Source organism: Uranotaenia lowii, chromosome 3 (genome assembly GCF_029784155.1).
Source record: "Uranotaenia lowii strain MFRU-FL chromosome 3, ASM2978415v1, whole genome shotgun sequence".
Taxonomy (NCBI): Eukaryota; Metazoa; Arthropoda; class Insecta; order Diptera; family Culicidae; genus Uranotaenia; species Uranotaenia lowii.
The window spans coordinates 219,643,866-219,670,341 of record NC_073693.1 but is presented as its reverse complement, the minus strand read 5'-3'; the positions used below and the strand labels follow the sequence as shown (position 1 = coordinate 219,670,341).

General features: G+C 38.3%; 1 protein-coding gene across 7 annotated transcripts in view; it reads left to right on the top strand.

Annotated features, from left to right (window-relative positions):
- The window catches only part of LOC129751289 (dihydropyrimidinase), a 77,366-nt gene that overhangs the window by 40,335 nt on the left and 10,555 nt on the right, over positions 1 to 26,476 (top strand). For 4 of the 7 annotated variants that reach the window (XM_055746707.1, XM_055746706.1, XM_055746708.1 and 1 more), the window contains exons 3-7: positions 3,448 to 3,542; positions 10,283 to 10,473; positions 10,600 to 11,021; positions 23,302 to 23,534; positions 24,417 to 25,135. In XM_055746707.1, coding sequence (XP_055602682.1) covers positions 3,448 to 3,542; positions 10,283 to 10,473; positions 10,600 to 11,021; positions 23,302 to 23,534; positions 24,417 to 25,135 — 1,660 coding nt within the window. Of the gene's footprint in view, positions 1 to 3,036; positions 3,241 to 3,447; positions 3,543 to 10,282; positions 10,474 to 10,599; positions 11,022 to 23,301; positions 23,535 to 23,888; positions 24,113 to 24,416; positions 25,136 to 26,476 lie in introns of those variants that run through there. The other 3 variants (XM_055746704.1, XM_055746705.1, XM_055746710.1) reach the window with 3 other exon arrangements.

Sequence of the window (26,476 nt, the reverse complement as noted above, 5' to 3'; positions counted from 1 at the left end):
AACGGTGAGTCGTAGATACATCAAACAAAGCAATAACAAAATAATGTTTGTCTGTTTGTGGAATACAAACAATTCCACAATAGATTAATCTTTTTCACAAAGATCCAAATGATCGATGATGAATGGTTAATAACAAAAATCGGCTCGACCTCTCTTACACCATACCTATAGGCTAAACCATCAGATGTAAACTAATCAAGCTGTAGCTCTATAATCGAGTGGAATTTGCTGTCAGATTTTTCGGCAGAAAACGCTTATCGTGCCCCGATCAATGGTGCTCTGTTCACCCCAAGTCGCCAAGTTACAGTAAAATAGCGTTTTAAAAATGTTTATAGCAGGGTGGCCAGCGAACCGGGAAAACCGGGAATTAAGAATAGCACCGGAAAAACCTTGAAATAACCGGGAATTTGAAATTAACACCGGGAAAAATTCTAAAGAACTTTCTTTTCTTCATCAAGAGTAAACCATTGTTTAAAAGCTGAAATGAATGTTTTTGCATGATTTCGTTCCCCAATGAACGTTTTTAACAAATTTTAAAAATTATTAGCCATATTCGAATCAATGAATCACCCTTCCAAATAATAAAATCTTATAAGGAATTAACAACTCTAATTGAAAATTCCAATTTAAGGTTTAGTTCCTACATTGGAAATTTGAAGAAAAAATTTAAACTTCGCATGGTATTTCATATTTAAACTCTGAATGCAGATTCAAAACTCAAGTTGAAACTCAAGACTAAACTTTCTGATTCCGAAATCGGACTCATAATTGAAAATTAAATTGAGAAGTTATAATTCAAATTGTGATTCAAAATTCTGACATATAATCTGGATGTACCATTACAATTCTGGACTCGAAATAAGATAAATAAAACAGAAACTAGAAATCTAAATTTAAATTGTTTTATCTAATAAATAAATAAAAAAATATTACACAAATTTGTAGTCAGAATTAAAATTCAAAGTCGAGTTTAACAGTTGAAATCGACTATGACGCTATTTTTCAAATCTAAGTTTACCGAATAACTACTTCGAAGAACAGTATTTTTGTGGTTATCATATCGTGTTTTGGCTAAATGTCGTTTGAAAATTCACAAATCAATTTTTTAATTTTTTTTTTAAACTAAAATAAGCCTATGGAAACTCGATGCTACCTTTTCTTTATTTAAAACAAACACACTTATTTTAAATCAATTTAATATCCTCGATTCAAAGCAAAATTTCAGAGATACATATGTATGAGGGTCCCAAAATTGCATAATATCTAGGAATCTGGGGGCTCACCCTCCAAATGACAGATAAGGATGTGGAGAACAAACTTTTGTATGGACCCGACGAAAAAATCATGTTTAGAGGTTCCGCAAACGCGATCTTTGAAAAAAGTCCACTTTCAAAATATTTGATTTATAATAAATTCTGGGTCAAAAAATTTCACAAAATTTTCATATTTTATATATTTTTTAATTTTGTTTGGGTTAAACACTACACGTTAAAAATGAAAAATGAACCAAATACGTATCAAAATTGAAAATAAGCAAGCTTTTTTCAAGACAAAATACTTTTTTTGGTCCAAAAATTTTGTTTTCAACTGACCAAAATGTGTACCTAGCGTAAAATATTTTTGATACCAATGCCATTAAAAGATGCGGATTTTCGTGCACTTAAACTTTGCTGAAAAAAGCAACTACTTTAAAATCATAACACTTGCAAAAAAAACTTGGATGGTTTAAAGAAATCAACAGAAAGCTATATGCCAAATTTGAACTGAATCTTACTACGGAAAAGGGTTGCACTTAATCTCAAGTGTGAAAGGGATTCTGAGACATTGTGTTCTAAAGAAGCATAAACACTGTTTTTTATCATTTTTTTTCTTCATCAATCGTTTGCTTAATTGAAGAGATTTTATTAAAATTCCAACTAAGACTAACATTTCACCTGAAGTCTGCAACTCGAGTGGACTAAACAAAAAAGTTATGGCTATTCAACGATTGTATTTTGGTCGCAAATTGTCCTATAAACCTCAATGAGTAAAATATTCTCATTGTGTGTTAATTGTGATATAGTGTTTAAGGCCTTAGAGTAAATTCAAAAATTTTATAAAAAATGTCTGTACGGAAATTTTAAAGAAAATTTGACTTTTTCCACAAAAACTTATTGCGCAGAACAGAGATAAATCCCAACAGATCTCAAATTTGGCTTAATACTTGAAAATGCAAAGGAAGCAACCCGTTTGAATGTGACCTGCGAAAAAAGCCGCAAAGTGAACTAGTCTACTGCACAAGTTGATCAAATTAATTTGAATTTGAAATAAGTGTCTTGATAATTAATTAACGTTAGAAAGAATGACGATATTTCTCTACAAGGCCGACAGCAACAATACAATGATAATTGTTTTATTCTATAAACAGATTATATTTATCTGTTTGTTTATGAATCATCACTCGCATACTCGGGTAAGGAAAAGTTGAAATTTTTTTTAATGGAGATTGTATTTTTCCGTCGATCAATATTCATATGAAAAGTTTAAGTTCTTTCAATTTTCATTAAATTGCTTGATTTAAATCTTTCTGATAGCATCAATTTACTGAGAGATTAGAGGAAAAATCAACACAGTAGGTACCTTATCACTTTAAGGCTGCCAATCAATTAATCTATTGGTAAACAGTAAATAACAACATTACGCCCTGTTGTAGCATGTAGCCAGTAGTCGTGTCGTGACTCGGCGCGAGGGATGCTGGCTGAGACGGCTTAATAAACTTGAACTGACAGTAAAACACACACGCAAAACTAAGCAGTACACATTCATTACTAAGTCAAGGTGATAAAACTGTGAAGCTGTCTAATTGTAGCGAAGTGTTTACCCCCATGGAGATACGACAAGTTTGTGCTGGCGTTGTGTCCGGCAGCGCGGAGAGCCTCGTGAGATTTATTATGCACGATAACAAATTCAGCCAAGTCAAGCCACCCCCTGCATGCAACACAACTCTTAATAGTGTAGATCGCGACTTAGATCGTTCTGCTGGGAGGAAGTTGCAGTCAGTTGCCATCTGGCTGCAGTCAACGTAGAACATCCCAGGGGTTCCGAACCAGCTAAACTAAACTAAACTAAGCTTCCAGTGGCATCTCTAGAACAGTTCTATTGATGCATTTGTGGAACAACCCTAAAAGTATCCAGTTTAGAAAGCTAAGCTCCAAACGTCTTCTTGCGGAAATGTCTGCCGACGACAGCACATCTGGGGAGGTCATTAACTCGTTCATGAACGTTGAATGAACTTTAATTGTGCAGATTGAATCTAAACTGGAATTACAAATTCCACCCTTAACTCGTGTTGTTGTTGTTGTTGTTGTTCTACCATAGTAGTGGATTAAGTGATGTGATCTGATCCAAAATGATCGAGCAAAAGTTTTCATGTTGTTTTCTTTCGTTTTCTCCTTTCTCAATCCACAGAGTGCCCAGAATCGTTTGTACATCAAGCGAGGTCATGTTGTTAATCACGATGGCATGCAACAGGCAGACGTCTACATCGAGGATGGAACAATCAGGTAGGTTTTCTGGACGTAACATACTGGGAAAACTAAATTATAGAAAAAAGATTATTGAAACATCCAGAGAAAGGGCATAATGGTCACCTTAAGGAAAACGCTTGTTTAACCATAGAAAATAGCTATAATATGGAGGTTACATTATTGTTTCGTGTTCAGACACTTGAAAAGCCTATTCCCTAACGGACTGAAACGTGAAAACTAGATGAAAACGTTAAAAAATGCATTTTAAAAAATTTGCCAAAAGCTGAAAACCAGCCACTGTAGGGGCATAATGAGAATCCCCCCTGAGGCAGTATGAGCACCATTAATCAGGGCAAGATGTGCGTTTTCTGCCGGGGATTCTAGCAGCGAATTCAACTCGATGTGTCGTAGATTCATCAAACAAAACAATAACAAAATAATCTAGGTCTGTTTGTAGAATACAAACAATTCACGCACGCTCATACATTATGTGCTTTGTTTAGCGGATGATGCTACTAGCCGTATAATGTAACAATAAAAAATCGATCATGAATTGTAAATGGAAAAAAAATCACCTCGAACAGAAATCGAACTCTAGTCTTTTGATTACCTCTCCGACACCTTACCAATAGGCTAAATCGTCGGATGTAAACATAGTCAAGTTGTGGCTCTTTAAATCAATTTTAATTCGCTGCTAGATTCTTCGGCAGAAAATGCTCATCGTGCCACGATAATATTTTAAGTTTATTTAAGTAAATTAAATTTAAGTAAAAGCGTGTTTTTAAATTGATAAAAGTGAAAAATCAAAAACTGTATTATGGTAAAAATTGAGAAGCAATGTGTACATCAATAGGACATCATGTTGCAGTACGTTCATTATAGATCAAGGTGATTTTAAGATCATAAGAACTCATTCCGTGTTGCTCAAAAATTATAATATTATCGTTACTTGAGAACCTTGCTGTTTTTTTTAAATATCTCTGTAAAGATGATAAGGATATTCCTGTTTTTTATTTTATTTTATTTATTTAAGAAAATACGTACTTTCGTAGAAAAGAGTAGTGCTTATTATGCCCTGGGTGCTCGTTATGCCCTTATCTCCCCTACTTAAAAACATTGCATGAAAAACTTTGATTCTCATTTTTTTAAACTGACCAGGAACTTACTTGATATACAACTCTAATGGAGAGGTTCCAAACTTTTAGCATATTTAACCTAAAAAAAAATCGGTCTTTGAACACTGTGTTAGAATCAACAAGAACTACATTTTTAATATTTTGAAGAACATTCGTTTCCCATCGTCAAAAAACTACAAGCATGTGATCCTAGCTGAATGAACAAAAAAACTACAAATATGTATTATTCTGCTTCAAGGAGATTTTTTTTATTATCTTTCAATTTGCACCGGGAGGCTTCAGACTTTTCCCTTAAATTTGGTTCATTTTGGCATTTAAAACCATTAACATTTTAACAGATTTTTTAAATTTTATTTTCCGAGATATTTGGGGTTAGAATTTTTCTTAAAAAACATTTTTTAAATGCACATAATTTCGATTTTTTTCAAAATCTTCTTTCTTCTTCTCTTATATATAAAAATGAAGGCATAAATATGTGCGAACACGAATAACTTATGCAGGGTTCATCCGATTTGCATGCATTTTTTTGTTGTGTTCGTCTTCGCGCGGAAAAAACACAACGGAGAGATAATTTCGAAAATGTTTTCGTGGAATTTGACAATTAGTTTTAGTTTTTATTGTATCAAATAAAAGTCATGACTCGTGGCACCCAATTTTATTAATTTTTTTTTTTCATTTGAATCACCCAGAGTAGGAAGGTGCCAAACGCAATCAAGGCTTACTGATGCTCATCCATCTCTCTGTAGGAAGTTTTGGCGTCCATTTTTATTGCCACTGTACAGTGTACTTTTCACGTGGCACCGGTAAAATGGATACTTGGATTTGATTGGTAATCTCCCTTATGAGGTGAAAAAAACGCGGGCTTGGGATATAGCTCAGTTGGCAAGTCAGTTGCTTCCTGAGCCGATGCACTATGGGGCAGTTCCATTCAATGAGGCAAAAAGAATGATAAGGTGTTTTGGACAGTTAAATTCCTACAAATTTTTTTATAAACATCTTTTAAAGTAGGATGCTTGGTGTATTTTTGATCCTAATTTTTATTTCTTTTGAAAACCGGGTTTTGAACTACTTGATCATTGAATGATAAATATCATCAAGACATTTCATGAAACTCAAGAGAAAAATGTGTGAAATGATTGATCAATCATGAGCTTTTTTTTGACAAACCAACATCCACTTGAATTTATACTGCATGATATTTTCAGCTTTATTTGACTATAACTCAAGAAAAAGGTGGTTTGAGGTGCCTGGAATCTCTTTCATTGTATTTTTAGGACCTTAAACTAGATCTTGATAGTGAAAAGCGTATGGGGAAATGCGGGGATTTTTTTGGCAAGGCTTTGAAGTTTTTGACTTTTGAAAAAAATAATTATTTACTCATTTTTATCACAGATAAATTATTCCTAGGATTTCAGAAAATTTTATCAACATGTTATGTTAAAAATATTTTTTTACCAAAATTACTGTGATGTACAGAAGACTTTTGGATAAAAGTGATGAGTAGCTACCGCCGCACACAGGAGTATTTCACCCAAAAACCTGGCTAAAACTCAAAATTTAAATTTCATTGGTTACTTTTATGTAAATGTTAATTTGATTCTTGAATAAATTTAGCACCATGTACCGCACGCTCATATTTTTTTAACCATTAATGACTTTTCTTGAACCATTTTTTGGGATTCTTGATAGAACTGCCATAATTGTTGTTTTTCAACCATAGTGTACGGTTCAATTTTAGGCATTTTAGGAGTTTTATTGAAGAAGTCGAAAAATGGTTAAATTTCAACCGCAAAACGCAAAAAAAATAGCAGCCATCTTTGCAAGAGATATTGTTTGTTTTCATTTTGGCTGTGCTAAAAATTAAACAATTTGTTTCCAAGCAGCTGTTTTAGTTTATGAATTTAAAACTTTAGATAAGGATTATAAGGTAATTTAATTAAATCGTAAGTATCTCTTGCAAAAACAGTGTTAATTAATAAATTGAGGGGTTCTTCCAAATCACTCAAACCTTATTTTCTATCTTTTAATTGATAGGAAGAGTCGGTGCGCTATAACAGTCTAAATGCAAGAGGAACCGGATCAGGTGCTTCCGCTGAATGATCTGCAGGAAACGACAACAGCATCAGAGGTAAGGTATGTGGAAAAACGAGTCAGGTTTCGACGGTGGAAAAATTGCATGGACAGACTACTCGGAAACTGGCGGTAGTTCTATTATGTTAGTTCTAGCAGTTCTAGTTATTAATGTTTAATTGAACGATTTCAATCCTTTTTCTCGTTGCATCATACTAACAATTTTCTGTTTCTCTATTGCAGTAATGATAATACGAGCGCTTCCCTTTGATCAGCGGGTGTTCCGATTTCAAAAGCTGCGATCAGAAACCACTGGAGGAGCGGATACAGGATTGGTTGCTGTACAGTCACCGGGGAAGAGGCAGCAGCACTTGCGAAAGTGATAGCATCTGACCAGCGCCGCAAATGCAACAAAATTCATTGCCAGCAGCCCATAGTGCAGATGTCGGTGAAGTCAACCTGACACAATGTTCATGTTTTTTTTAATTTTTAATAACCACATCAATAAATGTATTTAAATAAAAACTCTATTTACAACACACGGATTGATGCTTGTCGTTCTACATTCATTCAAATGTTTTCCCCCTGAATTTTTGCTCATTTTCGCTTTTTCGACCATGTTTAAAAAATAACCATAATCCAAGTTCTCCTTGAAATCTCATTTTATGAGTTTTCACTGAAAACTCATAAAACGACTTGATCCACAAAACTTCGATTATGGTTATTTTTCAAGCATTTATGGTTCAATATGGCCGAGCGTGCGGTCATTATTTTGACATTTGATTTGTTTATAAACAGTAGCAGCTGTCGAAGCTCTAGTATTTGTATAAGATAGAATTTTTCAACAAATCGTTGAATCAGCGCGACTAAGTCAAATCTATGAACAAAACTTTATTAAGTGACTAAAAATGAAAACTTGAAATAGAAACAAAAAAAAACTGCGAAGAGAAAAATAACACATTAATCTACTTCAATTCAAACCTCAAATAAACTTTTTCCTCGATAAATTAGCTTCTGTCTCTATTCATCCCACTTGGGGAGTGAATGAAAATAGCTGTTTTAAGATTGATAGTAAAAATTCTTAAACCTTTTCTGTTTAGTTTTCGTTGTCGAGGTTTTGTTTAGTTTTCGCCAATAAGAGCGTTTTTCTCTTTTCCCCATTCTCCACTTCTCCGGGATCTGTATACAATATCACATTTCATGAAAAGTCCCCAAGAAGTAGATAATGGGGAAAATAGTGTATCGGCTTAAACTAAAAATGACATATACGAAACTTTGGCAGATCACGACAGGATTAAGGTCCACTTAATAATTTGACAGAAACATTACGAAAATAGTCCGAAATCTGCCCCGATTCTCTCCATTTTGCGGAACCCATCCGATCTCATGAAAATAAATAATCATTTACCCTCTACTTTCATGATCATTATTTGTAGGAAATTCAAAGGCTCAACGAAGTTTGCCGGGTCAGCAAATAAAACGCATCGAAATGTTATCACCTTTCAAATTTTTTTTTAAATAAGCAACGTTCTCATTATTAATAATATCGAGAGATTCCATTTTCCGGTTGTTTAAAAGTCCCTTAAAACCTCGAAAAATTCTTAAAAAATTGTAATCATTCTTCATTCACGAAAAAATCTAACCTCAAGTATTTCGAAAATAAATGTAATCAAAATCTTAAGAAAATCATTTGCTTTCATCAATCGAAAAATGAACAAATTTTCGAAAAATCTGAACTTGAGGTGCTAATTGTGAGATATTCAAAATTGTCTAGTGACAAATCCCATAAAATTGTACAATTCTTTCCATTTTAGATTTAGATTAGAGATGTACCGAATATCCGGCGCTGAATAGCACCAAAAAACCGTTAAGCCTAATTAATATTCAGCTCATCAAATAGTGCAGCTAAGCATTCGGCCGAATAGTCCGAAAATTTATTTTTAGAATTCATAAAATTACAGATTTGCGTTTTTTTTTTTTGATAAATTCAGGCTTGCCGATAAATTCAATAAAAAAAATCGAGATAAGCTTAATCTAGCCAGGACGCACAGATTTTGTTAAAATTTTGCCAAATTTTGACCGGGTTTATTCACATTTTAAATGAGAAAAAAATCAACCAGTAAAAAATATTATAACGAGCAAACAACATGGTTGGTGTTGAAACATTTCAAAATTAAATCAATGTTTTCTTCAAATGGTGCGACAAATGTCTACTCTAATTGAAAAACAAAATTTAAACATATCTTTAATCAATCTGCTTTGAGTTCTAGAAAACTAAGAAAGAAAATGAAAATCGAACTTAAAATATTCAATGTAACAGGTAAAGGGTCTTCTTGTAATAATCTCTCGAATAGTTTCACTCTAATATAAATTAAGCCCCTCCCCCCTGGAGTAACCATTGCAGAAGTGCTAAATTATTAACAATTTACATGATAATTGAGCAAGGAAAATGATAGTTTTACCTTTATATCTGACTCAGATTTAAACATTTTTTCTTCTAAAAACTGCCTAACACATTGAATTTGACAAAAAATGAGTTTTTCGTTCAACAAAACGACAAAGGATCTATCAAATCAAATAATTCCAATAAAGAAACGCTTCGAAAAGAATCTGAATGTTCTATTTTGCAACACTCGTCATTTAGAACTTCCGTTTCGCAAACTGTTGTCAGTAGCAAAATCATCATGCAAAGAAATGACATTTTTTTAAACAAAAAGATAGTTAATAGATGGTTGGATAGATTTGATGAATAACCTGAAGTCTAGCTAACCAACTTCTATCGATAGTGATGTTTTTTTTTTAAATTATGTCAAATTTATGCAGCAAGAATCAGTCAAGATTGTCGGTTAAAGTATTTAGTTTCTGGGTCTTGGGTTTTATAATTGCTAAAAGTTCGAAATATTTTGCAATACTACTAACTAAAAATTAAAAAATACCATATAAACAAGGTTCCGTATGCAGAAGAGTCTTAAAATCTTCAAGGTAGCTGCAGTTGACTAAATAGGATAAATTGAATTTTTATTCCAATTTTAATCTTAGATTTTAAATTCCAATTGAAACTTTTTCAACTGATTTAGCCCAAATTTTTTACTCTTGAATCTGATGTCCTTTCAAATATTCTTAAATGCATTGACTTCTAATTCTGTGACAATCCACTGATGTCAACATTTGGTTGAAGGTTTTGTAAACTTTATTAACTCTTAAAAAAGTCACTCATGGGGATTGATTGAACAAAAATCGTCACGACACGTTTAGACGAGCTATGTAATTTTCAATCGTCGGCCCCGGTATTTTAATAGCCCCTGGGATATCCCTATTATTTTCATTCACTATTATAGTTTCGGGCCATAAAACTGCTGAAACATGTTTTGGGAAATAGGATCGATAGAGCTGCAAGCACGTGCACTCGTCCATCATGTCTAGCTAGCAACCGAATACGCAGACAGTTTATGTCATCCGGTGCAATGTTTGGCACTACTCCAAATAGCAATAAATTTCGGAATTCACCTCCATACCTACTGCCTAAAATGGTTTTCCTTATTTCATTCTTTTCTTTCTCCGGTATTGCAGATATGTCGGCTCGGGAGCGGATTTTGTCGTCCCAGGAGGATGTCGTACGATAGATGCCGCCGGTAGGCTGCTAATTCCTGGCGGCATCGATCCCCACACACACTTCCAGCTGCCATTCGGGGGAACCGTGGCTGTGGATGACTTCTATCAAGGAACGAAAGCCGCTGTTGCCGGCGGAACAACCACAGTCAGTAAGTATCCGGTACCCCCCTCTATTTGGATGACCTATTTTTTTTCGTTTCAATGGATTATAGAAGCATTACGACGCTTTCCTGCCCGAATTTTCTAACGGTGTTTGTTTTGGTTTCGAATTTTAGTTGACTTTGTCATTCCGCAAAAGGGCGAATCCTTGCTGGAAGCGTACGATACGTGGCGCAGCTGGGCCGATCCAAAAGTCGTTTGTGACTACGGACTACACGTGGCCATCACCTGGTGGTCAAAATCGGTCAAAGATGAGATGAAGATCCTGTGCGAGGAACGTGGAGTCAACTCGTTCAAGTGCTTCATGGCCTACAAGGGTCTGTTCCAGGTGACCGACAGTGAATTGTACGAGATATTTGAAACCTGCAAGGAACTGGGAGCCGTGGCACAGGTCCATGCCGAAAATGGCGACATTATCGCCAAAAATGTGCACAAACTTTTGGCCGCCGGTGTAACTGGGCCGGAAGGTCACGAGCTGTCCCGAACCGAGGAAGTTGAGGCAGAGGCCGTTCATCGGGCTTGCGTGATTGCCCATCAGGTAGGAACGAGATTGGGTATTTTGGTACCACTCTTATCAACGATCCAGCCGGCTGTAAATGCCGGCACCTATATATATTGCATGCCCGCGGGTTAACCCTTACTTATTGCACCGCTTTGTAGATCGTAGTTGTATACTATCTCTAGATGGCGAGACAAACGTATATCTCTTGCTAGATTGTGCTATTTTCCCGTAATATGGCGGAGGTTATAAATTGTTGCTCTGATTAGATACAGCTTTACGAAGATCGAGAGGTGGTTGAAAGTTAACTTAAACATTTGAGGAAATTGTAACTCATTAGATGCTAATTTATTATTTTTTATAGTTTGACTATCCTATTTTACTCAAAAATTTTAGTAAATTTTGAATTGAAGATAATTTATTAAACTTACCTTTTAAACATTTTAAGTTACAGTTCACTCTGTGCTTTGGTACGTATCACACCTATTTCGTTGAGAGCTGTGCTGAGCGTATTCTAATTCCCTTGTATTTTTCATATTTTGCTATTGGAAATGCCGGACGACGATAATTCGGAACCGCCGGCTAAGGAACGCCGAGTAAGAAAGTATCCTGAATCTTACAACGGTCCAGTTATTGTTATCGTAGAATCAGTGACGGGATCTAACCTAGCGTGTGCCAAAATAGCCAAATATATGATAAAAAAAAATTGGCGATGATTATGTCCGTGCTATGCCCATATCGAAAACAAAACTTAAGGTCCTATTCCAAACGAAAGAAGCGGCAAATAATCTTGTCGAAAAGCAAATTGCCGATCTTCGTTTTGTGATTCCGCAGCGTTTAGTTGAATGTCTCGGAGTTGCATATATAGAAACGGACGTGCAGGATGATGAATTGATAACAGCTCGTGCATATGAAAAAGGCAAATTGATACAACAACATAACCCTGAAATTGTTGAATGTCGTAGAATTGTGAAGAAGCAAGATGAAAAAGATATTCCTCTCTACACAGTTATTTTCACTTTCAGTGGTTCGATCTTACCCTCGCATGTGGAATTAAATAAAGTTCTGTATTCGGTGAAGCAATATGTGTACCCAGTGCGCCAATGTGGGAAATGTTGGCGACTCGTACACAACAAAACGCAATGTAAAAGTCAGCCCAGATGCTACAACTGCTTGAATGGGACAGGTAACCCAGATCATAACTGCATTTCGGAAGCACCGCAGTGTGTTAATTGCAACGGCGCTCACCGAGCCAACGGTTTTAAAGCGTGTCCAAAAATCCAGCTCAAAAAACAAAAGGACCAACAACGTCGAGACACATTCTCGCAAGGAAAAACAGACTGGTTTTGTCAGTCTGGTTCCGAGAATGCAAACCAACCACAAGAGATTCCTCTATCATCTACTAACCAACAAGAAGGCCCCCGCGCGAAACGACGGTATGCTGCAGATAATGACGTGAATGACAAGCTCCCCCAACTAGAGGTAAACATTTCGAACGGGGTGTGCGAGTCTATTCAGTCAACTATCGAGTCTGACGAAACGCTGAGCATAATTGCAGACGTATTCGGGATTTCTGGTGATGATGCTGAAATGATCGAGAGGATAAATGAGGAGATACTTGTGAAAATTTCGGATACGGTTACTAATCGAATGAGGTCATACATCAGTTCGCTGAGATTATGATAGTAGCTCACATCGAACGAATCAGAACTCACAATTCCCCTACATTGTCTGCAATGGAATTGCAGGGGAATTCTAAGTAAAATTCCAAGCCTTATCAACATGATCAATTCTTCGAACATTAACATTGTGATGCTGAGTGAAACACATTTGGACCGAACAGCAAATTTCTCGATTCCTCATCATGCGATTTTCCGATCTGACCATCGTAGCAACCGATGGGTGTAGCTCTTGTCGTTCGATCAGAACTGCGACCAACGGTATTTAAAATTTCTGGAACCTTTGACATTCAACATATAGCATGTCAAATTGAATGCAACTTTGGAAAAGTAACAATCGTCTCGTTATACATTCACCACCAGGCTGTGGTGTCTAAATCAAGTTTTGAAGATTTTTTTTCGGCTGTTCCAAAACCGTGCATTATTTCTGGCGATTTCAACGCAAAGCACGAACTGTGGGGAAACGTTTCGGAGAATACTCGTGGAAATTGGCTTGCTGATGCTCTTGAAACAAGTGATCTGGTTGTTTTGAATGATGGATCTCCGACTAGATTTGATGTGAACCGGTCGTGGAGCGCCATTGACATCACGCTGGTTTCATCAGGTCTTAGTCTAAACTTCGATTGGGATGTTCAACAGAATCCGCATGGAAGCGACCATTTCCCTATTTATTTCTGTTAGATAGTAATCATTGAATTATGTAAAGCATAGTTAGCCTTGATTCAATAAAACATTCTTTGTTCATTCGTTACCCAAACCTCACCTGAGTTAGACCTACTTTTCTCATTAGGTTATGGGCCCAGGCACGGTCGCTTAGTAACGACTTTGTTTGGTGAAAGAAAATTTTCCAAGCGTGAAAATTTTTGAAGAAGTTCTTGAAGATGTTCAATCCGAACGGTGGCGATGGTAGAAGAGTTGGAGCGCAAGCTGGCAGAACTGATGTACCTAGATTACCAGGAGGTGTTGTTTCGGTTCAGACGAGAGAGGTTCTTCGAGGATCAGAAAATTACAATTCCTGGGCGTTTTCCACCAAGATGGTGCTCATCAAGGAGCGGACCTGGTGTGCCGTGAAGGAACGAAATGCAGAGGATCCGGAAGTGAACGAGGAAGTCTCCGAACAGGCTCTGGCGACCATATGCTTAAACATCGATCGGAGCATTTACGGCTTGGTGCAGAATGCTAAATCTGCCAGAGAAGCGTGGGACACGTTGCGAAACACGTTTGAGGACAGCGGCTCAACAAGGAAGATCGGTCTGTTACGGAAGCTGACGGGCATTCGACTGGTAGGAGCAGAAAAAGACGACGATTTGATTTGCCAGTCCCCTCAGGAGTATGTCAACGAGATTTTACTTACGTGTAACCAGTTGGCGGAAGTTGGATTCCAGGCTCGACACCTCCGGACGGAGGTCGAGAGGGCGAAAAGTCTGCTTTTTGATGCAAGCCTGGGCACTAGTTTCTGGGCGGAAGCTGTTGCAGTTGCGTCGTACGTTGTCAATCGTTCACCGACAAAGGCATTGTTGGTGACTCCCGAGGAAAAGTTTTCTGGAAAGCGTCCGGATGTCTCGCATCTTCGAATATTTGGAGCCAACGTAATGGTGCACGTGCCGAAAGTAAAACGAAAGAAGTGGGACAAAAAGTCTGTGCCATGTATCTTTGTCGGGTACAGTGAAGGTTCAAAGGCGTACAGGGTGTACAACAAGAACACGAAGGAAATTTTCGTCAGCAGAGAAGTCATTTTTGTGAATGAATGCCAGCTCAAGCGTGGTGAGAAATTTCGTGAGCCCGAAAATGACAACATGCGAGGAACGGAGTTGGTGATCCAAAGCGAACGAAGCGTAGCTGATGTCGATCAGGCTGTTCCAAATGAAGCTGTTTTAGAAGACAACGACTCCGAGGACAATGCTGATGAAACCCTTGATGAAACAATCTACAACGATGCTGATTCGATACTTGACGATGAACTACAATCTTCCGTGCTCCCTCCACAACCAGAGGACCCACAATTGTTGGTAAGGCGCAGTGCGAGGGAGCACACCATCCCAGGCAAGTATCAAGATTATATTATGAGCTGTAATACCTTTCCTGAAAGCATTTCCCAATCCGAACAGAAACTTTTTGCTGAGACAGATGTCGAGCCAGACACATTTCGTGAGGCGATTAACGGTCGAGACAGCGAGAAATGGAAAGAAGCGATGCAGGCTGAGTACGAGGCTCTTGTGGACAACAAAACGTGGCATTTAACTGAGTTGCCCACCGGGAGGAAACCTCTGCGCTGCAAATGGGTCTACAAGTTGAAGACAAACTCGGATGGATCTGTGGAACGTTACAAGGCCCGCTTGGTTATCAAGGGCTTTTCTCAGGTAAAAGGCGTCGACTACAATGAAACGTTCTCACCTGTAGTCCGATACGCCACCATCCGGTACTTGATGTCGATGGCTGTCAAACTGAACCTCAAGATTCACCAACTGGATGCAGTGACGGCGTTCCTGCAGGGAGATCTGGGAGAAGAGGAAATCTATATGGATCAGCCGGAAGGATTTGTTGATTCAGCGTCACCCAAGAAAGTTTGTCGGTTGCGGAAAGCACTCTATGGACTCAAACAAGCCAGTAGAGTGTGGAATCAGAAGCTGAATGCAGAGCTTAAGCGAATCGGTTTGAAGCGATCTGCGTATGATTCGTGCGTATACTTCAAGATTGAAGGCAACATGGTTCTCATTGTGGCTGTGTACGTAGACGACATGCTGGTGTTTTCAAATAATCAGCTGTGGGCGGCCAACCTTAAGAAAGAACTTATGGCGAAGTTCAAAATGAAGGACCTCGGTTTGGCCAGCAAAGTTCTAGGAATGCGGGTGACCAGAGAGCGAGGTCGAGTGATGATTGACCAGGAGAGCTACATCAACAGTTTGCTACAGCGATTCAACATAGCTGATTGCAATGCTGTTGCTACTCCTGCAGATCTGAACCAGAAGCTGACCAAGGCGATGTGTCCGAGCACCGAAGAGGGAAGGAAGCAGATGGAAAGTGTGCCGTTTCGAGAACTCGTGGGAAGCCTGCAGTACTTGGCGCAGTCTACAAGACCTGATATCAGCTTTGCTGTCAACGTGGTCAGCCAGTTCAGTCAGAATCCAGGAAAGGCACATTGGATAGCAGCGAAGCGAATTCTTCGGTACCTGAAAGGTACGAGGTCGATGAAGCTGACTTACTCAAAGGACTCCGATGAAGATTTTATTGGATACAGCGACGCGGATTGGGGAAATGACCCAGATAGTCGTCGATCAGTCACCGGCTATGTTTTCAAGCATGCAGGTGGCGCAATTTCGTGGAGCTGTCGAAAGCAGGCTACAGTTGCTCTATCTACAATGGAAGCTGAGTACATGGCGGTTTCGGCGGCAACCCAAGAAGCATTGTGGTGGCGTGGACTACGGAAGGAGTTGCACGGAATATCTGAACCAGTTCAAATTCTTTGTGACAACCTTAGTGCTATACACCTGGTGAACAAGGAAATCGGATATTCACCTAGGAGCAAGCACATAGATATCCGTCATCATTTTGTGCGAGAAAAGGTGGTGCAGAACATCATCAAACTAGACCATGTGGGAACAAACAAGCAAATTGCTGACGTTCTTACTAGGCGATACCAACTTTGAAGATGGATGAAGAAAGGAAGACTCTCGGAATCCAGTAATTCAAGATTAAGGGGGAATGTTAGATAGTAATCATTGAATTATGTAAAGCATAGTTAGCCTTGATTCAATAAAACATTCTTTGTTCATTCGTTACCCAAACCTCACCTGAGTTAGACCTACTTTTCTCATTAATTTCGGAACAAGCTTACTCAATGCGACGCTTCATCGGGATGGAATTAACATCAATAAAACGGATTGGGAGTCATTTATTAATAAAATTGATGATCTTCTAATCGATACAGAACTAAATTTAACGTTCGAACAATTTTTCGACAACGTTTGGAATGCTCTCACATATGCTACTCCGACCTCCAGACGAAACACAAATTTGAAGAAAGTTCCACAACCATATTGGGACGATGAGCTGACGGAATCCAAAAGGGCTACCCGAAGTGCCTTTCGAACATGGAAACGAAATTTGACGGCGGGTAATTATAATATTTATAGAGAAACGGAACTCAATTTCAGAAAAATGGTAAGAGAGAAGAAAACAAAATCCTGGCAAGCGTTTTGTGATTCTTTTAGTAGTGATACATCGCTGCAAACTATGTGGCGATTAGCTAGATGCTTCAAAACACGAGCATCTAATTCTGGAAAGGTGATACCTCAGCAAGTCGTTGGTGAACTTTTAGACAAGTTAGCTCCTCAAACAGCAAAAAAAACTAAATTGAATTTTGCAGAATGTCATTGCGAAAATCATTCGACCAACTCACCATTTACAGTTCAAGATTTGAAAACTGTATTCAAAACCGGAAGAGATTCGGCCCCTGGAATCGACAAAATACCATATTCTGTAATTAATCGATTACCATTCTCTGCTCTTCGACGATTGGCGAATATATTTAATGAGATATTCGTAAACGGAAGAATCCCACAGGCCTGGAAAATATTCAAAATAATCATTATACCGAAGCCAGAACAGGACATTACCTCCTTGTCTGGAGTTCGTCCTATTGCACTCGCATCGTGGTTTCGCAAAATTTTCGAACTGATAATAGAATGGTTGATGGAAAGTAATGGTAAATTCCCTGATGAAATATGTGGAAAGATGTGGAAAGGCAGAGGAACAATGGATGCTCTTTTTCCTTTAATCGAAGAAGGATCAAGCGCTCTTAGTTGTCATGAACATGTCTTGCTTTGTAGCATCGAAATAAAAAGTGCTTATGATAATGTTGAAGTGGAATTTCTAATCCGAGAACTTAGAGCTGTGGAGATCCCGGAATGTATTGTTCGCTGCATATATGTACTCTTTGAAGAAAGGATCCTAACTGCAGATGTAGGAAACTCCAAAACGATCACAAGGACTACGTGGAAAGGATTACCACAAGGGTCGCCGTTGAGTCCAATCTGTTTCAATATAATGATAACCAGAATTCTGCAAAACATCCCGCAAGGCGTCATTAAGATCAACTATGCAGACGATACAACTTTAGCCAAAAGAGGAAAAGATTTGAACGCATGCTGTGGTGCATTGCAGACAGCAGTGAATACATTGGTTCGTGGCATAACAGACCTAGGTTTTGAAATTTCCCCAAGCAAGAGCAAATGTCTACTGATCTCCAAGCTACAACCGGAAAATCCTCCAGATATTTTGATACATAACCAACCTGTAGAACACGTGAAAACGCTGAAGCTGTTAGGCATGCACTTAACACGGAATTTAACATGGACGTACCACATCTCTAAAGTAAAGAAAAAAGTTGCACCGTTCATCAATTTTCTACGTAGCGTGGCGGGGCAGTCATGGGGTGCACATCCATCATCGCTTCTTAAAGTGTACAAAGCGGGCGCTCGATCAATCATCGAATATGGTTCCATCTTCTTGTCGAAACTTAGTCAACGGGATAGTCTCACGTTGGACAGAATCCAATGGGCATGTATCCGCGTATGTTTAGGGTCAACAAAAACTACGCATACCGGATCACTAGAAGTCCTAGCTGGGTTGTGTCCTTTGAGATTTAGGAGAGAAATGGCGGTCGTGCGGTTCATCAACAAACGATCTCATCTGAAAGGCTGGAATGAACGTTATGTCCAACCTGCGTTGGAATCTGGATTGACAACAGAATTTCAGAAAGCCATCCGTGATTTAAACGATTTCTTTCCATTGCAGAACACTACGAACACATCCATGTTACCTATTCTCACCAGAAGTGCGGAAATATGAGGTTGATATCGACTTGTCGGTGGTTGCCCTCATATCACAACCAAGTCAGACTAATACAAAGGATGCTGTGATGAATTTTCTGGAAGAAAAATATCCTGGATCCTCATTACTAGCAACCGATGGTTCGAAAGACTTGATAAACGTAGGATATGCTGTCGTCAACAACTTCAACGTTCCTTTTTCAACACATAAGTTATGTCAAGTAGCTTCGGTTTACACTGCAGAGCTGTTGGCCATTCGCAAAGCAGTTCAAATTGTTTCAGATCGGCCAAACGGAAAATTTGTCATTATAACCGACAGCATGAGCTGCCTGATAAGCTTACAAAGTTTCAAAGCGAAATCTTCGTATCCGGTTGCCTGGTACGAAATTAAAGAAATGGTAAAATCTGTCCAACTTAGAGGATCAACAATCACTTTCATGTGGGTACCTTCTCATCGGGGTATTCCTCTAAATGAATTAGCTGACCAAGAAGCAAAGGCCGCATCGAGGCAAAGTACACCTGATAACTACATGCTAGCTACTCATGAAATAGCGTTTCCAAGCCGTCTTAGGAGTACACAAAGATGGCAAGCAGTCTGGAATAGTGGAGATAAAGGTCGCTTCTGCCACAATATATTATCCTATGTTTCGATACAACCATGGTTTGCTCAGTACGATTTCAGTCGAAGACAAATTATAATACTATCGAAATTAATAAGCAACCATTCACGGTTACCAGCTCATCTGTACAGAAACCGAATTACCTCAAATGACACCTGTGAATGCGGCGCAGCTAACGCAGATCCAGATCATTTCTTGTTCACATGTTCAAACTATGCTGCAAAAAGATGGACGATATGGAAAACCCTGATGGAGAGAAGAATTGCACCGGATTTACAAATAATGCTTAAAACCCTCAACGCAGATATACTCAAAATAATTGCAAATTTTTTCATCGATTCAAAGATTGATTTATAAGTCTGTTGAACTCTCACCACTTGGCCCACTATGTGTTATAAGTTAAGCCAAAATTGTTTTAAATAAAAAAAAAAAACATTTTAAGTTATTTGTATCCCTTAAAATCTGACAGTCAGGCCGGTTTTTTTTTTTTGTGTATTGTTGCACCAAGAAACCTGGCCATAAGGAACAGAATATTTTCATTCTGGGTTCCAGGCCACTGTGGTATCCTAGGAAACGAAGAAGCAGACCAGCTAGCAAGGGAAGGGTCTCAGGGACTTTTGATTGGACCTTAACCGTTCTGAGGAGTATCGAGGAGTACCTTGACTATGGAGCTAAAGAACTGAGAAAGCACCACTTTTGTTTCCAAATGCAAAACAGCGGAAGGAGCATTTCAGGCAAAAAGATTCATTAAACCAAGCAGACGACTCTCCAAGAATATGTTAAACTTAAGTAAGCACGAGTTAAGTACATACAAGGGTCTCTTGACAGAATATCGTCCGACAAAACAGCATCTCAAAAGGATAAGCAGTGTTCAACATGATCAAACGATGACTCAATGATTTCCCCATTGATGTTGTGTTATGTTGACAATTTTTCCAATTCTTAAATATTCTTTACTACACAATCTCGATGTTAGTAAACAACCGGCAACGACGATTCATCAAACTAGTTGACGATCCCCTTCCAAGGATTAACCTTGAAAATCCAATATCATACAAACCATAAATCACAACAGCCCAAAATATCCCCAACAACGAATGCTTATTCATTAATCGTCGGAAGGAAAATTTTTCCTTTTCTACTTACCTTTACAAACCCCGTCACGCAAATCGTTCGACATTGACCCAGTCCCAGCGTTTCGTTTCACTGTGTCAACTAGTTAGTATAGTAGTTAGTAGACTGCCCCAAATGACCCGACTTTTGAAAAAGTTATACGCTGCAGGCTAAAATTGGTCTTGGGCCTAGTACAAGATCTCATGCCAAATTTGGGCCAGATCGGACCACGGGAAGGGGTCGCTCAACGAGCCTGAAGTTTGTATGGGATTTTGAGACATTTTGTTCGAGAGGAACATGAAAAACCAGTTTTTCGTCAATAACTTTTGTCTCCCTCGACCGATTTCTTTCAAAAACGGGTTTTCTTAAAGTCTAAACTATGACAAATATTTCATCTGAAGGTTGCATTTCAATTAAAGTTAAGATAAAAAAGTTATTAAGTTTCAAAAATTGGTTAACTTTTTTAAGGGTGATATTCATCACTTTTTTAATAAGGCGAATAAAGTCCGACCAGAACACTCAATGTGAAATGCATGCCGTTTCGTCAAATAATGACCGATTTTAACCATTGTTGTTGCGCTCGATTGCACTTTTTAATGTTTTTCTAATATTTGAGTTTGGATGATATTCACTTGATAGTTCGGAAAGAACTAAGGGCGGAAAAATGCTTGACAATTTAAATTAATTGCATAACCACAGGGGCTTAGGAACATGACTGGACGATTTGTGATGCCAATTAAAAGATAAATTTAAATTAAAAGATGTTTAGAGTATTTTTTATTACAAAAAATAATGAGATTGACACGTGAAGTTATTCAAAATCTTTTTTTTATTCATAGAGTAATTAACAAAGTTCAAATTATACACAACATCGTAGCAATTGCTTCTTTTCGAAGCATGCACGGTAACAGAGTTTCAAATAAATTTCTTTGAAACGTAATGCGTACATTGAAAAAAAGAAACTTCAAACTTAAACACAATTCACTTTTAACCGAATAAAATACTTTGTTGAAATCAATTAACAATATTAACCTTCATTCTGTATCAAAAGAAAGCTACAGCTAATATAATAAAAACGTGAGAAAAATATAAAAGAACCTTTTTTCGAAAAATTATCATTTCATTGGCATCATAAAGCGTTGGTCCATGTGTTTTTCGATCTAAAAAAAATGTTAGCGGTTGGTTCTGAGAATAACAACAATTCTGAAAAGATTTTTTGAGAAAAAAAAGATTCTGAGTTAGGTAGAAAAGATGAAACATAAACCCCGCCCAAAGGCGGATATATCTACAATAGACTGCCCCAAATTTGTGTGGGAAATTTAAGACCTCTGCAATATTATGCGCTTTAGGTTAAAATTGATTCTAGTCCTAGTACAAGATCTCATGCCAAATTTGAGACAGATCGAATTACGGCAAGGGGTCGCTCAACGAGACTGAAGTTTGTATGGCATTTTGAGACATTTTGCTCGGAAGAAACATGAAAAACCTGTTTTTCATCAATAACTTTGGTTTCCGTTGGCCGATTTCTTTCAAAAACGGTTTTTCTTAAAGGATGGTATTTATCACTGTTGATGAGTTGGGCCGGTCGAACATATTGACGCCTCATTAACAGTAATGAATACCACCGTAGAAAGTTAGCCTATTTTTGAAGCCTCATAACTTTTTTATCTAAACTCTTATCGAAATGCAGTCTTCGGATGAAATATTTTTCATAATTTAGGCTTCTAGAAACATTGTTTTTGAAAGAAATCGACCGACGGGAACCAAAGTTATTGATGAAAAACTGTTTTTTTTATTGACATCACAAATCGTCCAGTCATGTTCCTAAGCCCCTGTGGTTATGCAATTTATTTAAATTGTCAAGCATTTTTCCGCCCTTAGTTCTTTCCGAACTATCAAGTGAATATCATCCAAACTCAAATATTAGAAAAACATTAAAAAGTGCAATCGAGCGCAACAACAATGGTTAAAATCGGTCATTATTTGACGAAACGGCATGCATTTCACATTGAGTGTTCTGGTCGGACTTTATTCGCCTTATTAAAAAAGTGATGAATATCACCCTTAAAAAAGTTAACCAATTTTTGAAACTTAATAACTTTTTTATCTTAACTTTAATTGAAATGCAACCTTCAGATGAAATATTTGTCATAGTTTAGACTTTAAGAAAACCCGTTTTTGAAAGAAATCGGTCGAGGGAGACAAAAGTTATTGACGAAAAACTGGTTTTTCATGTTCCTCTCGAACAAAATGTCTCAAAATCCCATACAAACTTCAGGCTCGTTGAGCGACCCCTTCCCGTGGTCCGATCTGGCCCAAATTTGGCATGAGATCTTGTACTAGGCCCAGGACCAATTTTAACCTGCAGCGTATAACATTTTACAGGTCTTAAATTTCCCATACAAATTTGGGGCAGTCTAGTAGTTAGTCTAACAAAAGTTCGCGATAACGCGGCAGATTTATTCATGGTTGTTTGACACGCAAAAACAAATGTCATTGGACGTTTCGAAGCTTTTGCCGGGCATCTTAATATATTGGTTGTGGTTTTTTTCTAGAACTAAATCGCTCCTAGTAGTTGAGGAGTTTTCTGTAGTTAACACATCGACAGGATAAATAACTCGAAAGAGTTAACATCCTAGAAAAAAGTATTATCACAGTGACCTGATTTCTGAATCCTGATTTGTTCAAGATTAGTTTAAAAATTATGGAAAAAATTACTTACCCCTTGTGGGTTTTGAACTAACACGTCTTGAAGCTCTAAGGCTATGATGAATTAGATAAATATTGTCGATATTATTTTGATTTATTTTATAGTTAAATTATTCCAAAACCAAACGTCAAACTATGCTAATAATAAAAACGGAATAAATACTAACGCTTTAATCCATTTTTATATAGCGTGCCATACCAAACATTTGCTTTGAGCTTAAAATTTTTCTTTGTATCATGAAAAGTAGAATAAATCTGTGTAGTTCTTTCCCGTAGCATATGTATAAATTTTATTTTATTGTTTTTTTTTTTCTTTCCTGTACATTGGTTCCTTTGAATCGTTTGGATTTTTCCGTAAATATTGAAGGCCAAGTGCCCGCTGTACGTAGTGCATGTAATGAGTAAATCTGCCGGAATCGAGCTAGCACGCGCTCGGCGTCGTTATCCGGGCATTTTAGGTGAAACCTTGGCCGCCGCTTTGGGAACCGATGGCACCAACTATTGGCACCAGTGCTGGCACCATGCCGCGGCCCATGTCCTGAGCCCCCCTCTGAGGCCGGACCCCACCACACCCGAGTTTATGATGAAGTTGCTGGCCCAGTAAGTTCCGGATGTTTCGGAGACACTATGTAGAGTATTGTGTGGTGTTTTGTTTTGGGGTGTAACTAATCTTGCATGCAATCTTGCGTCCTTTTTCTCATGTCTATTGTCCCTCAAGTGCACCATTTCATATCAAATATCCACATTTTGAAATAAAATTTTCAGCTTAAAACATCCTAATTCGAAATCCAATAAATTCAAAATTTGATGTGTCATTTTCCATGCTTACCCTGGACTGAATCCAAATTGATGTTGTGATACGTCTAACCATTAAACAAACAAACAAAAACAATCGGCATCGGTACGACGACGACGCTTCTTCATTCATCAACGCACAACAAAAACATCCACTAGACGAAGACGCCTCTGTACGTTACCAAGGTGACGAGCAAACTGGCCGCCGAGCAGGTTTCCCAGGCGAAACGGCGAGGCCTGCTCGTGTACGGCGAGACCTTGGCCAGTACCCTCGGGTGTACACTGGCTCAGGTCAAACCGAACGCACTGGTCTACTACACGACTAGCCCGCCGATTAGGACCGATCCCGAAACACCCCGACATCTGATGAAGTTCCTGGCGCTGTAAGTTTGTTGTGGACTCTCATAAGTTTACCGTTAGTTAGTCAAACTCATTACATACTTGTGTTTTTCATTAAATGTTTTAATTTTAAATTAAGACTGATAAGCTTAAAAGTTAGGTACAGAATCAGTTATTCAACAAAAATTAATTTCTCATAATTTTAAATTTTGATTCAACCATAAAAGTCGAATAACTCATTTTGTACGATTACCATAAGATATAAACTCGAGCGCAATGCAATGGTGATCTTCCATTCGGACTAACTGTAAACTCATTCTAATCCCAATTTTCGTTTACCTCTCTCAGGGACGACCTTCAAACCACCGGCAGCGATAACTGCACCTTCAACAAGAACCAAAAAGAACTCGGACGGTGTGATTTCTCCAAAATCCCGAACGGTGTCAACGGGGTCGAAGATCGCATGTCCGTGGTTTGGGAAAAGGGCGTTCAAACGGGTCTGATCGATCCACAGCGCTTCGTAGCCATCACCAGTACCAATGCGGCAAAGATTTTCAACATCTACCCGCGTAAGGGTCGCATCGCGCCCGGTTCTGATGCCGACATCGTCATCTGGGATCCGAAGGCTACCCGAACTATTTCGGTGGAAACCCATCACCAGGCGTGCGACTTCAACATCTTCGAAGGGATGAAGTGCCACGGCGTTCCGGAGTTCGTCATTGTTCATGGACGGGTTTGCGTTGAAAACGGAACAATCCGGGTAGCTGAAGGTCAAGGAACTTTCGTGGAAACACCCATCAATCCACCATTCGTCTACGATGCCCTCAATGGTATAACCGAACGTAATGGCGACGAAAAGAGTGCCCGCAACGGTTTGCAAAGTCTGGACCTGAATCAGAAGCACGATGTAGACATTCCGGAACCGTTTGCCCTGCCGGAGAAGTACGTCCCGGGACCGGCGTTAAGCATCGTCTCCGTAGATTCTCAGATGAGCACCCCGCACAGTGCTCGAGGCGCCCGGCCCGGCGTTTGCAAGGATATGCAGCAATCGACGTTTTCCATAAGCGGTAAGTAGCGTTTCCGGTGTGTGAATAAAATTGTACAAAGGTTTTGAAGGGGTTTTAATTTCTGATATCACACATATAGCATCACAATCAAAACAGAAAATTGATCCCTGTAGGTATTTTATGGAATTTAGTCTTTTTTTTTCAATCTAACGAATAAAACCCATCGATTTTTTGGTGGCGTCAAAGCATAGCAAAGACCATATGCGGAATTCATCATCTGAACCTGGACTCAGTCAAATAGCTCCATTCCATCAAATATTGGAATTGCAATTGGTATTGGGAGATTCGTGGAGGGAAAATTCCTGTCATTGAAGTCCATGTCTTAGCCTCTTTTTAGTGAAACATCCGAAGTACAACATTTATAGAATACCTTGAAGGTACGAATTGAAGTACCCGAAAAACTTGGGTCTCGAAAATGTGTGAGGCTCACATTTCGCTGAATAAAGGTTATCCAAAACAATTGAGAAAGCATTTCCTACTGAAAATAGTTCGGAACTCAGTACCAATTTCAAAAAGTTGAAAACGATACTTTAGCGACTTTCGAGAATTTTATTTGCTTTTAATTGTCACATTGCACAATGGGGAAAAAGTGTATAAATCGCGAAGAAATTCAATATCTTCCCTCCTACACGAAATAAATCTATGAAAAAGTACTTTCCTTTAGTGAAAATGTCCGGAATATCAATTGGACGTAGTTTGAGACGCCGCACGAGCTAATTCCATTATATTTTGTTAACAAGCCAGAAAAAAAACTTATTTAGACTTTAAAATTTTGAACAAAAGTTCATCTACCTTGTGTGATTTTTTCTATGGAATCCAATGGAGGCTGTTTGAGCCAGCGCACGCTTAGAAAATTGCAGTTATGGCTGATTTTACTCTCAATTCCCCTATATTTTTCAATTATTTCAGAAAAAAAGCATGTTCGGACTTGAAAAATTTGAACCTAATGGGACGTATCTTGTGTTATTTCTTCCGAGGAAGCAGGGACCGAAAAATAACACACTGTGCTGTGAACACTGTACGTGCAACACGAAATCTCAAGTGCTGATACAAAAAAAATTGTGTGCAACACTTCATTGTAACACGACACAATTTGGGTGCCGTGCTGTACGAACACAGCACAGTTTTCAAATGTGTTGTGTTGGGAGACGGCACTGTGTTTTTGAAAAGCAACACAGTTTCCTAGTTTTTTTTTTATATACAATGTCGGAATCGGGAAAACGCGCGAAGAGTCTCCTCGGGCAGGATCTATTCAACATTGATCTTGCAAATAAAGTAGGTACGTGTAAGTTATGCGGACAAACATTGAAAAGCTTGAGAAACTTTGACTTTTTCTTGCAC